Source organism: Callithrix jacchus, chromosome 3 (genome assembly GCF_049354715.1).
Source record: "Callithrix jacchus isolate 240 chromosome 3, calJac240_pri, whole genome shotgun sequence".
In the NCBI taxonomy this organism is placed as follows: domain Eukaryota; kingdom Metazoa; phylum Chordata; class Mammalia; order Primates; family Cebidae; genus Callithrix; species Callithrix jacchus.
In genome coordinates, this window is record NC_133504.1 from 153,980,724 (window position 1) to 153,995,856 (window position 15,133).

A 15,133-nucleotide genomic window follows, 5' to 3' on the forward strand; every position below is an offset into this window, starting at 1 on the left:
AGGATAGCTGGCTAGCATTGAGTACTAAGTTGAAAATCTTAAATTTATAATTATATCAAGCTTCTCAGCTACATGGCCTTTTTCTAGCATTAAACAATTCTAAATATAGTTGCCAAGAAGCCAAAGACTTGGATTGTTCTTGAGTTTTTAAAAGTAAGTGTACCAGAAGGAAAATGGGTAAGAGAGTTGAGACTATTTTCTATTTTTCTTTTTCTTTTTTGAAGCATGCTGAGACTTAGAGACTATTTTCAAAAAAAAAGTGATTAAAATATTGAGAGGCCAAGACAAGAGGATTATTTGAGTCCAGGATTTCAGGACCAGCCTGAGCAACATAGCAGAACCCTATCTCTACAAATAATTTTTTTAATTGGCTTGGTGTTATATAGCATGTACCTGTAGTCCCAGCTACTCAGGAAGCTAAGGCAGGAGAGTCACTTGAGCCTGGGAGGCAGGCTGAAGTAAATTTCTAATTTCACAGGTGAACAAGTTCTAAAGATTAACAAAGCCTAGGAATGTCTGAGGGAGTGAAATGTCTTAAGCAAAGATAAAATTTACCAGGATTGGAGCAGCCAGGAATTAGGAAATCATGCTAAATAGGTAGCTCAAAAATTGGCAGGACTTAAAGATGGAGTTGAGGAAAATTGTTATCCAGAAACTAAATGAATGCAAGGAACATAGGAAGTTGATAGATACCATTGACAAGGAGAGGATGGTAGAAGCAGCCAAATGGCATAAGCTTCCTATGAGTAATTTTATATAAACATGGAAGAATAGCTGGAATCAGCACTGGGGATGATAGAAGCTAAACCCACTCTGTTCCAAAGTATGCAACATCTAGTAGAATGAGAGACTGTAACTTCAGGGGAATGCAAGGCAAGCATTCTTGGGGTGGTGGTATGGTTTCAGTTATGACAAAAGGGTAAAGTGAGCATTCATTGAAGTTTCTTTTGCGGGAGGCAAGGGGGGGTATATTCGAAAGAGCTCAGTGAAAAGATGTGAGATGGAGAGGAATTAGCTCCCTTGGATAAGGCAAGAAGAAGCAAAGGATTATGGGAATCTGTACTTTATAGGATGGATAAACATTAGTGATTACATTTCTTGGGCAGTATTGAGGATGCAGAAGTGAGACACAGCCCCAGGGTTTTCAACATATTCTAATTTCTCAAAATGCCATCTTAATGTCTATTATATATTGTTTTGTAATACACATATGTATTGTTTTGTATCCTGTTATTTTAAGTGTAACTGTACTGAACAACTTCCAAGTACCAAAATTTATTGAGTCAATTGGTTCATGTTAGCACATTAGTCTTAGCATATTTGCATAAAATTAAGATGGAATTGACATTCTTATCACAGGACAATCATACTTTTTTTCAGTTACTTTAAGGAATAAAGTCTCCTATGTTGATGCACATTTAAGTATTTTATATGTATGCTAATGTTTAAAACTTTACCACAAGATATTTTTATTATAACTTTTTAAGGAAACCCTGCATAAGAATGCTTCCTCAGGCCGGGTGCGGTGGCTCAAGCCTGTAATCCCAGCACTTTGGGAGGCCGAGGTGGGTGGATCACAAGGTCAAGAGATTGAGACCATCTTAGTCAACATGGTGAAACCCCGTCTGTACTAAAAATACAAAAAATTAGCTGGGCATGGTGGCGCGTGCCTGTAATCCCAGGTGCTCAGGAGGCTGAGGCAGGAGAATTGCCTGAACCCAGGAGGTGGAGCTTGCGGTGAGCCGAGATCGCGCCATTGCACTCCAGCCTGGGTAACAAGAGCGAAACTCCGTCTCAAAAAAAGAATGCTTCCTCACCTTACCCCTAAAACTGAGAGTAATCTTGACCCTATACTTCTGTGGAAAGAGATCAAACAAATCTTCAAGTTAATAGAAACGCAACAGAATTCTGAACCCAGGGAATTAATCAAATGATTTCAGTGTTTATATAAACAAATAGAATCCTGAAACCTGTAGAACTGATGTGTTCAGTGTTGTAACCTTTATCTAGTACATACTTGCTCAGATAGTTTATTATATTTATTTTTTTATATTTGTTTTGTATAGTTTTGTTAAAAATATAAAATCAGACCTGGTTCTAATTCTAGCTCCATCTTCTTATCTCTGTGACCCTAAACAGGTTATTTAATGTCTTTTTTAAAAAAAATTAGGTAGCCAGGCGTGGTAGCTTATGCCTACAATCACAACACCTTGGGAGACCAAGGCAGGTTGATCTCTTGAGCCTAGGAGTTCAAGACCAGCCTGGGTAACATGGCAAAACCCCACCTCTACAAAAATTAGCCAAACGTGGTGGCACACACCTTTAGTCCCAGCTACTAAGGAAGCTGAGGTAGGAGGGTAGCATGAGCCCAGGACACCATGACTGCCACTGTGATCACGCCATTGCACTCCAGCCTGAGTGACAAGCAAGGCCCTTTCTCAAAAGACACACAAAAAAGATAACATTCTATATCTGTATAATGGTGATGATTTTTCATATGCTTTATAGAGTTATGAGAATTATATGAAGGTACTTAGCCTAATGCCTAGTAGATAGCAAGCACTCATTAAGTATTTGCTAATTTTTATTGTTTGTTATTCTTTTTTTTTTTCCAAAAACAACTTTATTCATGACACATATTTAAAAAAAAATTCCCACCCCTGGAAATGAGGTAAAAAAATAAACAAAATCCATCTCCCACCTCCCTGTTCCCACTTCCTCCATTCCCTCCAAATAAAAGGGAAAAAAGGCAAAGGAAAACAAAACCAAAAAAACTGGAAAACAAAAACACCCTAAACCCCTCAAAACAAGTTAGTGCATTTCCCCAGGGGGAAGAGGAATTTACACTGGAGCCGCTGGGAGCGCAACGGAGATCTTCTGCTACAGAAACCTGCAAAGAAAGACACTCAAAACAGAAAATGAAACACCAAAGGAAACAAAACAGATCACCAGGCAACCTGGAGAGACAGGGAGCCGGAGAAGAGGGGTGGGGTGGGTGGTAGACCTGGCTGGACAGGAGCAGGCAGGAGGGGACTGTGAAAGGCAAGAAGATGGAGGGAAGGTAACAAGCAGAACAGTTTGGTGTCCTTCCAGAGCCCTGGGTAAAAAAAAATAAAACCTCATACCACCCACGCCCACCTACCCTTGAGTAGCCCCCAAGGGGGTGAAGTGGGGCAGGGAAACATGGGGAGCAGCTTGCACAGTTGAGACGTGTCCCTGGCGAACCCTCAGAGTGAATAAGCAGCCCCCGCCGCACTCCCTGGGCCTTCCCCTACTCCCCAAAGCAGGTCTCTCAGCAGTTAGTTATGGAATTCATCCCACTTCCACATTATATCTTTTTATTAAAAAATGTTTTTTTTCTATCAAGGTCACCTTCTGGTTTTTTTTTTGGGGGGGGGTGTTTATCCTTTTTTTTTTTTTCCTTCTTTCCTCTTTTTTTCCTCTGTCTCCTCATAATACACATTTTTTTTAGTAAGGGGAGTACCACGATGTCGCTCTAGCCCGGCCCCTGTAGACACGACCCCGGGGCCTGCTGTTAAAACCGCTGTAGAATCGAGAGCGGGAGCTGTTGTAGTTGGTGGTCCCTGCGCAGTAGCGGGCTTGTGGAAAACCCTAGTCTGTTGTGCTGATGCCTGTTCTGTTGGTTCGTTTTGGGATCACCTTGATTTGCCTTCCTCTAAATAGGGACTTATCTAAGGCCAAGGAAGTCCTCACTGACTCTGTCTGAGAACTCTATATATGCAAACCCTTTGGGATGACCACTAAATTTGTCACAGAGTATGGTACCACCGTTGACTGAACCACAGCCATGAAAGTGAGCTTCCAGCTCTTCTGCTATTGCACCAAGTCCACATTGCCAATATAGATGGAATGGGCATCAGTCTCCATCTTCTCAATGGACATGATCACTGGGCCAGCATTGCCTGGAGGTGGACTCATATTCATCTGCTTCTCTACCTCGTTCTGTAGTTCCTTTAGCTTTTCAGCTTCTTGCTCCAGGTCCTCAATGGCGCCGTCCCCCATCACCCTCCACCAGTCCCGGCTCCTCCTCCTCTTGACTGCCGGGGGCTCCCAAACCCTGCCCAGGGCCTGGAGCTCCCAGGGGGGCGCGGGACCAGGGTGGCTCCTCTTTAGGCTCGGGCCCCAGCAACAGCTCCTCAGGCTCTAGTTCCTCAGACTCCAGGCTGTTCCCATAGTCACCTGCGCCCCCCGGGGTCCCCTCCCCGGCATCCCCACCTACCCGGGCAGAGGATGGCGCTGGAGCCCCAACGGCCCCCAGCCCCCGCTGCTGCTGCTGCGGCCGACGCCACCATCACCACCTGTTATTCTTTATACTGCTCCGTTCTTTGATCAGGATTCTAGCAGTTAACTAGTATCTAACTAGAATTGGTAACTCTGCCAAAGTTAATAAATATTACAGAAACTACCAACTATCATTTAAGCTATTAACCTAAAAAACGAACGCATGCTACAATAGTTCCTTAAAACATTTACATAGAATATAGGCAAAGAAGCTTTTACAGAGTATCATCAAATAATTTCTCCCCTGTTGATGCAATAATACTGTAGTCCTGTCACTACCTGAAAATCCCAGTATCTTTGTAAAAACAGGTCCCATTCTCACATTTGTCTGAGTTCTCCAAGCAATTCTAATGTACAGCCTAATGTACGGCCTGATTTGGGGTTCACTTTTACTTGAAATTAAGATGTTCCCTTCAGGCACAATGTGTTAAATTAGTATACAGTGACAAGTGTAGAACAGCAAAAATGGTTTAAGATTGTGACTCCTTAACAGTAGCTGGGTACCACACACATCAGCTTCATAGTAAATTAAATACAGTTTTGACCTGTTTCTCAGCAGAACTGCATACCAGTTGTAGAACTTCTGCTGAGCTTACAAATAATCAAAATGCCAAGATTGCTGTGTGTTTATTTGCTCATCATTGCTGGGTGTTAAGATACATCAGATTTTCTAAACTTACCTAGGGTGAATCTGTTTTCTTTTGAGAGGGTATCACTTTTTTGCCCAGGCTGGAATGCAGTGGTGTGATCATGGCTCACTGCAACCTCTGCATCCATGGGACAAGCGATCCTCTAACCTCAGCCCACAAGTAGCGGGAATACAGGCACCCACTACCATGCCCAGCTAATTTTTTTTTTTTTAAGAGATGGAGTATCGGGCCAGGCGCGGTGGCTCAAGCCTGTAATCCCAGCACTTTGGGAGGCCAACGTGGGTGGATCACGAGGTCAAGAGATCGAGACCATCCTGGTCAACATGGTGAAACTCCGTCTCTACTAAAAATACAAAAAATTAGCTGGGCATGGTGGCGCGTGCCTGTAATCCCAGCTACTCAGGAGGCTGAGGCAGGAAAATTGCCTGAACCCAGGGGGCAGAGGTTGCGGTGAGCCGAATCGCGCCATTGCACTCCAGCCTGGGTAACGAGCGAAACTCCGTCTCAAAAAAAAAAAAAAAGAGAGAGAGAGAGAGAGAGAGATGGAGTATCACTATGTTGCCCAGGCTGGTCTCGAATTTCTGGGTTCAGGCAATCCACCCACCTCAGCCTCCCAAAGTGCTGAGATCGTAGGTATCCACTGCCTCCAGCCAGGGTGAATCATTATATGCTTCATGAAACTGTCAGAATTTCTCATATTAAGCTATGTTTTCATTTTTTTAACATGTTGCTTTATGCTTGAAATTTGAATAGAGTATGATTAATATGATAATACATATATTAGTAATTAAGGTTGGTCATTTTATTTTATTCAGACAACAGAAATCCCTAGTAACATATTTATTGCTTTAAGATAAAGCATCTGTCTACATCTAGTCTCTTTAATATGTTTACATTTAGGTGCCTGTGGTTCATGCTTGAAGTTTTAATGACAAAGAATGAAAACAATAGCCATGCCTTTATGAAGAAGATGGCAGAGAACATCAAGTTAACCAGAGATGCCCAGTCTCCAGATGAATCCAAGACAAATGAAGTAAGATGAGTGTTGGGCCAGTGGGTGTTAAGATGTAATAGAAAAATATATTGTCCCTCTTGGGGGTTTTTTTTGGCCATACATAAGAATTTAAATTTTAGAATGTTTATAAATTTGTAGTCAGTTTTTATTGCACTTCATTACAAGCGAATTTTATTATTTCAGGAATCTTTAGTACTCTGAAAAGACTTTATAACCTTAGAGAACAGGAGGATAAGAATTAAATATACAACTATGCTATCTTACAAACTTACAGTAAAAGTTACAGACAAATGCTTATTGTTCTTGTGTGATTTCTTTGGGTTGGTTCATTTGTTTGTTATTTTCTGTGCGTATTGGCATTCGTGTTAAATTCAGATAGAGGGATTTTTATTTTCCAGGAGGATACATAAACAATGCTGAACAGAAATACAGAATGTTCAAGGAATAATTTACACATTTTATGTTTAATTTACGCATTTGATGGAATTGGTAATGGTGATTATTTTGCAATACTAAAAGTTATATGTGATTCCTTTTTCTCCCTAGAAATTGTATACAGTATGTGATGTGGCTCTCTGTGTTATAAATAGTAAAAGTGCTTTGTGCAATGCAGATTCACCAAAGGACCCAGTCCTCCCAATGAAATTTTTTACACAACCTGAAAAGGTAATTTTCTTCCTCTCATTTTTCCTACCACACTAAACTGATTTAAATTTCTGTTATCATCAGCCATTGTGGCAAAGAGTGAATTTTCTTGACCACAGAGTAAAAAAATACCTCTGAGTTTATCAAAGAATGGGAGGTTATCTTACACAGACCTGAACATGATTCTGACTTGAATAGATGACTACAAATATTGTTGTTCTTATGTTTGTTCTAGGAATTTCTAGTGTTAAAAGGAGTCAGATTTTTAAAATTATTTTAATCTCATTTTATTGAAACATGATTAGTACTTTTGCAGACAAGAAAAATTTTAAATTTGGCACAGTATAAGCAGAGACGCTTTCCCTCTAAGCCTCAGTTTCTTCATCTTTATGATGCAGATGTTAATAACACACATGGACAAAATTACTGATATCTAGGTTTATATGCAGATTTTATCATATAAAAGCATTCAATAAAGGGTATTATTAATATACAGTGCATCTATTGTGCTTTCAGCAAATTGTTTCCCGTGTAGGTAAATTTTCCAGGTAACCCAGGTTCTGTAAGTTTTTCCAGCTAATTTTGATTTTTAAAAGCTTTTATTTTCTGCTTTATGTGGTATTTTAAACTTGCTTAACTTTCTCCTGAAAACACATACATATGCCTCAGTAATGACCCCCTTAGAGCAAGTGGTTCCCCACCTTTTTGACACATAGGACCAGTTTCGTGGAAGACAATTTTTCCACAGAGAAATTGAGGTGGGGAGATGGTTTAAGGATTAAACTGTCACCTCAGATGATCAGGCAGTTAGATTCTCATAAGGAACATGCAACCTAGATCCCTCGCATGCATAGTTCACAATATGGTTTGTGCTTCTATGAAAACCTAATGCTGCCACTCATCCTACAGGAGGCAGAGCTCAGGTAGTAATGCTTGCTCACCAGCCACTCATTACCTGCTATGCATCCCAGTTCCTAGCAGACCACAGACCCATATCGGTCTGTGGCTTGTGGATTGGAGACCCCGCCCTGGCTTAGAGGATTCTCCAAATGCACATTCCAAGACATAAATGAAGCTTCCTACTTTGAATGCCATTCTTTAATAAAAGTTTGCTAAAATGTAGTCTGATTTTTATTATTGATTTAGTATTGAACACTTAACACTGCCTTGCTTATGATAGAAATAATGAGAATTGCAAAAGTATGTCCTCTCTAAATTTTTTGAGTCTCACTTCATCACTCAGGCTGGAGTACAATGGCTTGATATCAGCCTATTGCAGCCTCCACCTCCCTGGCTCAGGCAGTCCTCCTACCTCAGCCTCTCAAGTAACTGTGACTACAGGCATATGCTACCACACCTGGCTAATTTTTTAATTTTTTGTAGAGACATGGTTTTGTCATGTTGGCCAGGCCTCAAACTCCTGGGCTCAAGCGATCCACCTACCTCCGGCATCTCAAAGTGCTAGGATTACAGGCATGAGCCACCATGCCCAGCCTGTAAAATATTCTTAAGTGAGCTGTTGAATTTAAATTTATCCTGTTGTTGACCCAGGACCATCGTGAATAGAATACTACCAGAATAGAATCTTCATAACAGTGGTGATACCACAATCAAGAATTAAATTGCTACTTGTTACAACACCTATCTGGCCTCATAGATACCAATTTTTGGTTTTTTTTTTCTTTTAATATCTACAGTGTTACAGTATTTTAGTCTTCTTAATAGTAACTTAGGTTTTTCTTTTATCAGTATGGAACATTCCTCATTTATCTAATTTTAATATGCTTTTAATATGTTATTCATAAACACTAGAATACTAGGTTTATGAAGTTAGTGAACCTAGCGAAGCTATACTATATCTTTGTGAATGAAGTGAATGAACTTTGGTGTACAGGCTTCTTTATGTTTATTTTAGCTGCATAGAAGACTTTGTTCAAAAGAAATGATACAGTTTTGCCTAGCACACATAACAAAACTGTGATTTCCTCACAGGCACACTTTATTCTTTCCTACTTGTGTGAAGGTAAATTTAATAAAATAAAAAATACATTTTTTAATGGGATTACTTAAAACTTAATGAATTTCCTGAGTTTAATAGCCAGTTTTACTTCACTGATACATCATTGTGGTTTGTTTGCCATTTTCAGATATTAAGTAGGAAGAGGCATCAAGAGATCAAGTTTGAACTCCTAAGTTATATATAGATAAAACAAGTGCTATCATTGTCTACATTTGGTTTAAATGATATATTTACTCTTTAATATCACAGCTATCAAAGAGCATAATTCACTTAAGGTGTTTGTTTGAGACAGAGTCTCGCTCTGTCACCCAGGCTGGAATGCAGTGGTGCAATCTTGGCTCACTGCAACCTCCGCCTTTCGGGTTCAAGCGATTCTTCTGCCTCAGCCTCCTGAGTAGCTGGGATTACAGGCATGCACCACTACACCCGGCTAATTTTTGTATTTTTAGTAGAGACGGGGTTTCACCATGTTGGTCAGGCTGGTCTTGAACTGACCTCGTGATCCTCCTACCTAAGCCTCCCAAAGTGCTGAGATTACAGGTGTGAGCCACCACACCCAGCCCAGAAACAGCCTTTTTTTGAGATGGAGTTTTGCTCTTGTCGCCGAAGCTGGAGTGCAATAGCACAATCTAGGCTTGTTGCAACCTCTGCCTCCTGGGTCCAAGCGATTCTTCTGCCTCAGCCTCCTGAGTAGCTGGGATTACAGACGTGTGCCACCTGGCCCAGCTAATGTTGTATTTTTAGTAGAAACTGAGTTTCACCATGTTGGCCAGGCGAGTCTCGAACACCTGACCTAGTGATTTGCCCGCCTCAGCCTCCCAAAGTGCTGGGGTTACAGGTGTGAGCCACCTTGCCTGGCCCAAGTTTATGATGTAGTGGTGGAAGAAAAGACCAGTGAATAAATTTAATGAATAAACTGCATTGAACCATATGAAAACATAGGTGTGCTTTATTTGTGGTATGATTTAAGAAATTTACCTTTGATGTTTGCCTAAGTCTATGTACCATCACTTCAATTTGAAGCTAGACTTACAGTATGGCTCATCAAATGTTTTGGTTGTAAACCAGGTGTGGTGGCTCATGCCTGTAATCCTAGCACTTTGGGAGGCCGAGGTGGGCAGATCACAAGGTCAGCAGTCGAGACTGTCCTGGCCAACGTGGTGAAGCCCTGTCTCTACTAAAAATACAAAACATTAGCCAGGCCATGGTGGCAAAACAAAACAAAAACAAAAGCAAAACCAAAAAAAGTTTTGATTGTTTGATGAATTGATACATGTATTAGCACAAGTGTATTTATTATTGCAAGGCACAATACCTAAAAAGGCTTATTGGAACAATTAAAATACGCATGTTCCCTTTAATTGATATTTCTTTTTTTTTTAATAGGACTTCTGTAACGATAAGAGTTATATTTCAGAAGAGACAAGAGTACTTCTGTTAACAGGAAAGGTATTATATACTTTAATAATTTCAAGATCTTTGTTTCATGTGTATATTGCTTCTGCTATTCCTAGAAATACCTCGAAATGACCACTAGATTGTACAGTTCCTGATTCTTAGGGATCACATTGTGGATTTATAGCATCTAAAGCAGCCATGCTTTTAGACTTTTTCTGCCAGGAACCACTCTTCTGAATTGCCACTGTGTGTTCTCATCAGTAATGTTAAGCACAGTTTATTTACAATTCACAAAGCAGATTTTCCTGGGAAATGCTATAATCAAGTTAGGTATATAAGACAAAAGAAGTAATTTTATACTACTAATCAATTAGGCAATTTATTTTCTATATAAGTAATATGGTGACACCTAAAACAGCAAAAGGAAATTTAGTTTTTTTGTAAATAGTTCCTAAATTATTACTAGGTATATATCCAATGGTTTATAGAAAATTTATTATATATTTTGCTGTGTTTTAGGGGAACTTTTTATTTTGATTGAATAATAAAGGATAAATTAATATTATCTAGTTATTAAGTAGAGATATGTTTATGGCTTTTAATTGTATTAAGGCAGTCAAACACAATTTTACAGAATGAACTTTTTTTTTTTTTTTGAGACAATCTCATTCTGTTGCCCAGCCTGGAGTACAGTGGTGCAATCTCAGCTCACTGCAATCTCTGCCTCCTAGGTTCAAGCAATTCTCATGCCTCAGCCTGCCAAGTAGCTGGGACTACAGGCTTATACCGCCATATCTGGCTAATTTTTGTATTTTTGGTAGATGTTGGAATTCACTATGTTGGCCAGACTGGTCTCCAACTTCTGGCTTCAAGTGATCCACTTCCCAAAGTGCTGGGATTTATAGGCAAGAGCCACTGTTCCTGGGCCACAATTAACATTTGTAATAAATTTAACTAATTAGCACTTAATATCTCTTATTTGTGTCTAAATTTACATGTATACATGGTAAGGTATGTGTGTGTGTATTTTTTTTTTTTTTTTTTTTTTAGCCAAAGCCTGCTGGTGTACTAGGTGCAGTAAACAAGCCTTTATCAGCAACAGGAAGGAAACCCTATGTTAGAAGCACTGGCACTGAGACTGGAAGCAATATTAATGTAAATTCAGAGCTGAACCCTTCAACCGGAAATCGATCAAGGCAACTTTCCTCTCCAATTATTTTGTTACTAGCACTCACTGCTTGGTTTATCTTTTATTCCTAAAGCACTGTCTCATAAAACAGTCTTCTGTTGTTAGAGATGTTTTTGTACAAAATAATACTGATGAATTTTTAGTGCTTTTTTTTTTAACTTTATGTAATTATTTTTTTTTTAAGAGACCAGGGTCTCATTTTGTCACTTAGGCTGGAGGGCAGTGGCAGGATCATAGCTCACTGCAGCCTCAGACTCCTGGGCTCTAAGGATCTTCTCACTTCAGCCTCCCAAGTAGCTGGGACTACAGACTTGTGCCACCAACCCCCAGTCGATTTTTTTTTTTTTTTTTTTTTTGTAAATATGGAGTTTTGCCATCTTCCCCAGGTCAGGCTCCCTCTCCTGGTCTCAAATGATCCACCCACTTCAGCCTCCCAACGTGCTGGGATTATAGGCACAAACCACTGCACCTAGGCACATTTTAGTATTTTCAGTGATGAAATCAAGAGTGTACTGCACACTTTGAAACTATTAATATAGCATTGTAAGTGTGTAGAAAAGTTAACAGAAAAAAATATAAAAATTAGTAATATAATTTACATCAAAATGCTTATTTTAAATTTTTTTGAGACAGTCTCACTCCATCTCTCAGGCTGGAGTGCAGTGACGTGATGTCAACTCATAGCAACCTCTACCTCCTGGTTTCATTCGATTCTCGCACCTCAGCTTCCTGAGTAACTGGGTTTACAGGCAGACACCACCACACCCAGGTAATTTCTGTATTTTTAGTAGAGATGGGGTGTCACCATGTTTGCCAGGCTGGTCTCTGCCCATCTTGTATTCCCGAAGTGCTGAGATTACAGTCATGAACCGTCACACCTGGCCCAAAATGTTTATTTTTTATAAGAAAATTCAACCCTTAGGAAAAATATGAAAGCATTACTTTTAAATAAATTGAAACACTTTTTAATCTTTTTTTTCCAAGACGGAGTCTTGCTTGCTCTGTTGCCCAGGCTAGAGTGTAGTGGCCTGATCTCAGCTCACCACAACCTCTGCCTTCGGGGTTCAGGGATTCTCCTGCCTCAGCCTCCCAAGCAGCTGGTATTACAGGTGCGCGCTACTATGTCCAGCTAATTTTTTTGTAGTTTTGGTAGAAATGGTGTTTCACCATGTTGGCCAGGCTGGTCTCGAACTCCTGGGCTTGTTATCCACCTGCCTCAGCCTCCCAAAGTGCTGGGATTACAGGCATGAGCCACCGCACCCAGACAATTTTTAATTTTTAACTCAAATTAGTATAACAGGGCTGGGTGCAGTCCCTTACAGCTGTGATCCCAGCGCTTTAGGAGGCCAAGGCAGGATTATCGCTTGAGGCCAGAACTTCAAGGCTAAAGTGAGCTATGATGGCCCCGCTACACTCCAGCCTGGGTGACAAAGCAAGATCCTGTCTCTTAAAAAAAAAGAAAAAAGAAAGAAAAGGCCAAGTATGATGGGTCATACTTGTAATCCCAGCATTTTGAGAGGCCAGGGCAGGACAATCACTGGAGCCCAGGAGTTCTAGACCAGCCTGGACAACATGGTGGCACACCCACCTACAGTCCCAGCTCCTTGGGAGCTCAGAAGGCAGAGGCAGGAGGATCACATGAGCGCAGGAGTTCTGGGCTGTATCAGCTATGATTATATAATTTCACTCCTACCTGAGTGACAGAATGAGACCCTGTTTATATTTATTTATATATATATATATATATATATATGTAGGTATGTATGTATATGTACATGTACATATGAAGACATTCTCCTGCTCTATTCCCTGTGAAAATAAAGGGAAAAAAAAAGTATGGGATAAGTTAACATTGTTCTAACATTGTCCATTTATAAAAATATTTCATGTTTAGGGCACTTGGTGGCTCATGCCTGTAATCCTATCACTTTGGGAGGCCAGGGTGAGCAGATCACCTGAGGTCAGGAGTTCGAGACCAGCCTGGCTAACATGGTGAAACCTCATTTCTACTAAAAATACAAAAAAATTAGCCAGGCATGGTGGCACTCACACCTGTAATCCCACATACTCTGGAGACTGAGGCACGAGAATTGCTTGACCCTGGGAGGTAGAGGTTACAATGAGCCAAGATCACACTATTGCACTCCAGCTTAGGCAACAAGAGTGAAACTCTGTCTCAAAGAAAAAAAATTTTCATGTTTATTTTAACATATTAAGTATTCAGTACATTAGCTACTGCATAAATGTTTATACCTGCAGTTTTTTTATAAAAATAATTATTTTGATACATAATAATTGTACATATTTATGGGGTACATGGGATAGTTTGGTACATGCCTACCATGTACAGTGATCAAATCAAGGTAATTAGGATATCCATCACATCAAACCTTCATCATTTCTGACCCTACTCTTAAGAACACTAAATATTATACTTACCTGGCGGGGAGATACCATGATCATGAAGGTGGTTTTCCCAGGGTGAGGCTTATCCATTGCACTCCGGATGTGCCGACCCCTGCGATTTCCCCAAATGTGGGAAACTCGACTGCATCATTTGCGGAAGAACACTAAATATTGTGGTTTTTGAAGATACTATTCTTACACATGATATCTTAAGAATAAACTCAACCCAGTGATATTTTAAACCATTTTTACCAAAAATGAAGCCCAAGATATAAATTCAGTTAATGTTTTTTTTTTCCTTTTCTTTTCTTTTTTTTCCCAACAGGCTCGTGTGGGTTTTAATATCTGTTTTAAAGACTAGTGGCCTCAAATACCTACCGAATAGCCTCTTTTGACAGCCCCCTTTTTTGTAGAACACGATGGAAATGACTGTACTATACTATGGTCTGTAGTTTTATTTTTGTTTTAGGATTTTCTATTCCCAAAAGATAAAGCTTACACTAGTTGTGGCATTTTGTTTCTTGACAGTCCTTTTGTAGAGTGGTGTTAGGCAGTCATTTCTGTCTTAATGTTATTAAGGCAAAATAGAAATTGATACCACTTGATCAAAGCTAAATGGAAAATGGTATTTTTAAAGCAGTAGTGTATAACTACAGAGTATCTGACTCTTGCTATCATTGCCTCATTTGGCAAGGTTTCAAAACCAGCCTTAGCCTGTTTTTATTGGTACTGTGAGATAGTGAACTTTCTCTTCATGGAAATATGAAGTCTTGGTTTACTTGTCTTAAACAGGGAACAGAGTTCAGAGGCAACAGAAACTGGAGTTAGTGAAAATGAAGAGAACCCTGTGAGGATTATTTCGGTCACACCTGTAAAGAATATTGACCAAGTAAAAAATAAGGTAAATTTTAAAATTTAACAAGTGGATTTTTTCCATGGAGATTATTACATTTTTTTGGTAAGGGTAAGAAATATACAGCCAACACATTAACAGACATGCTACATTTTAAACTTGTGTGTATTACCATCCCCTGCAATACTTTGTTTCACTTTCCATAAATCATTCTGCCTGCCTCTACCTACTTTGTTTTATAAGAATTTATGTGGTCTGGCTGGGCACAGTGGCTCACACCTATAATCCGAGCACTTTGGGAGACCAAGGCAGGCAAGTCACCTGAGGTCGGGAATTCAACACCAGCCTGGCCAACATGTGAAACTCCATCTCTACTAAAAATAAAAAAAAAATTAGCATCAGTGCCTATAATCCCAGCTACTCTGGAGGCTGAGGCAGGAGAATTGCTTGAGCCTGGCAGTGAGCCAACATTGCACCATTGCACTCCAGCTTGGATGACAGAGTGAGAATCTGCCTCAAAAAAAAAAAACTGTGGGCTGGGCATGGTGGCTCATGCCTGTAATCCCTGCACTTTGGGAGGCCAAGGCAGGTGGATCACGAGGTCAAGAGATTGAGACCATCCTGGGCAACATGGTGAAACCCTGTCTCTACTAAA

At 40.0% G+C, this 15,133-nt stretch overlaps 2 protein-coding genes, 1 non-coding gene and 1 pseudogene across 5 annotated transcripts in view; 2 read left to right on the top strand and 2 right to left on the bottom strand.

Annotated features, from left to right (window-relative positions):
* Window positions 1-13,676, bottom strand: part of LOC144581690 (uncharacterized) — a 138,217-nt gene extending 124,541 nt beyond the window's left edge. Inside the window, exons 1-3 of the mRNA XM_078366075.1 lie at window positions 13,659-13,676; window positions 4,027-4,294; window positions 2,846-2,890 (exon numbers count right to left, since the gene is read on the bottom strand). Coding sequence (XP_078222201.1) covers window positions 2,846-2,890; window positions 4,027-4,294; window positions 13,659-13,676 — 331 coding nt within the window. The remainder of the gene's footprint in view (window positions 1-2,845; window positions 2,891-4,026; window positions 4,295-13,658) is intronic.
* Window positions 1-15,133, top strand: part of PDS5A (PDS5 cohesin associated factor A) — a 157,734-nt gene that overhangs the window by 122,909 nt on the left and 19,692 nt on the right. For 2 of the 3 annotated variants that reach the window (XM_078367370.1, XM_078367369.1), the window contains exons 27-31: window positions 5,853-5,985; window positions 6,514-6,633; window positions 10,019-10,081; window positions 11,081-11,226; window positions 14,418-14,526. In XM_078367370.1, the coding sequence (XP_078223496.1) occupies window positions 5,853-5,985; window positions 6,514-6,633; window positions 10,019-10,081; window positions 11,081-11,226; window positions 14,418-14,526 (571 nt within the window). The remainder of the gene's footprint in view (window positions 1-5,852; window positions 5,986-6,513; window positions 6,634-10,018; window positions 10,082-11,080; window positions 11,227-14,417; window positions 14,527-15,133) is intronic. The other variant, XR_013533134.1, reaches the window with a different exon arrangement.
* On the bottom strand, window positions 3,345-4,153 carry LOC103792062 (polyadenylate-binding protein 2 pseudogene; annotated as a pseudogene).
* On the top strand, window positions 13,651-13,806 carry LOC118152660 (U1 spliceosomal RNA). The gene has a single exon (XR_004741389.2). It is a non-coding gene; the product is annotated as a U1 spliceosomal RNA (small nuclear RNA).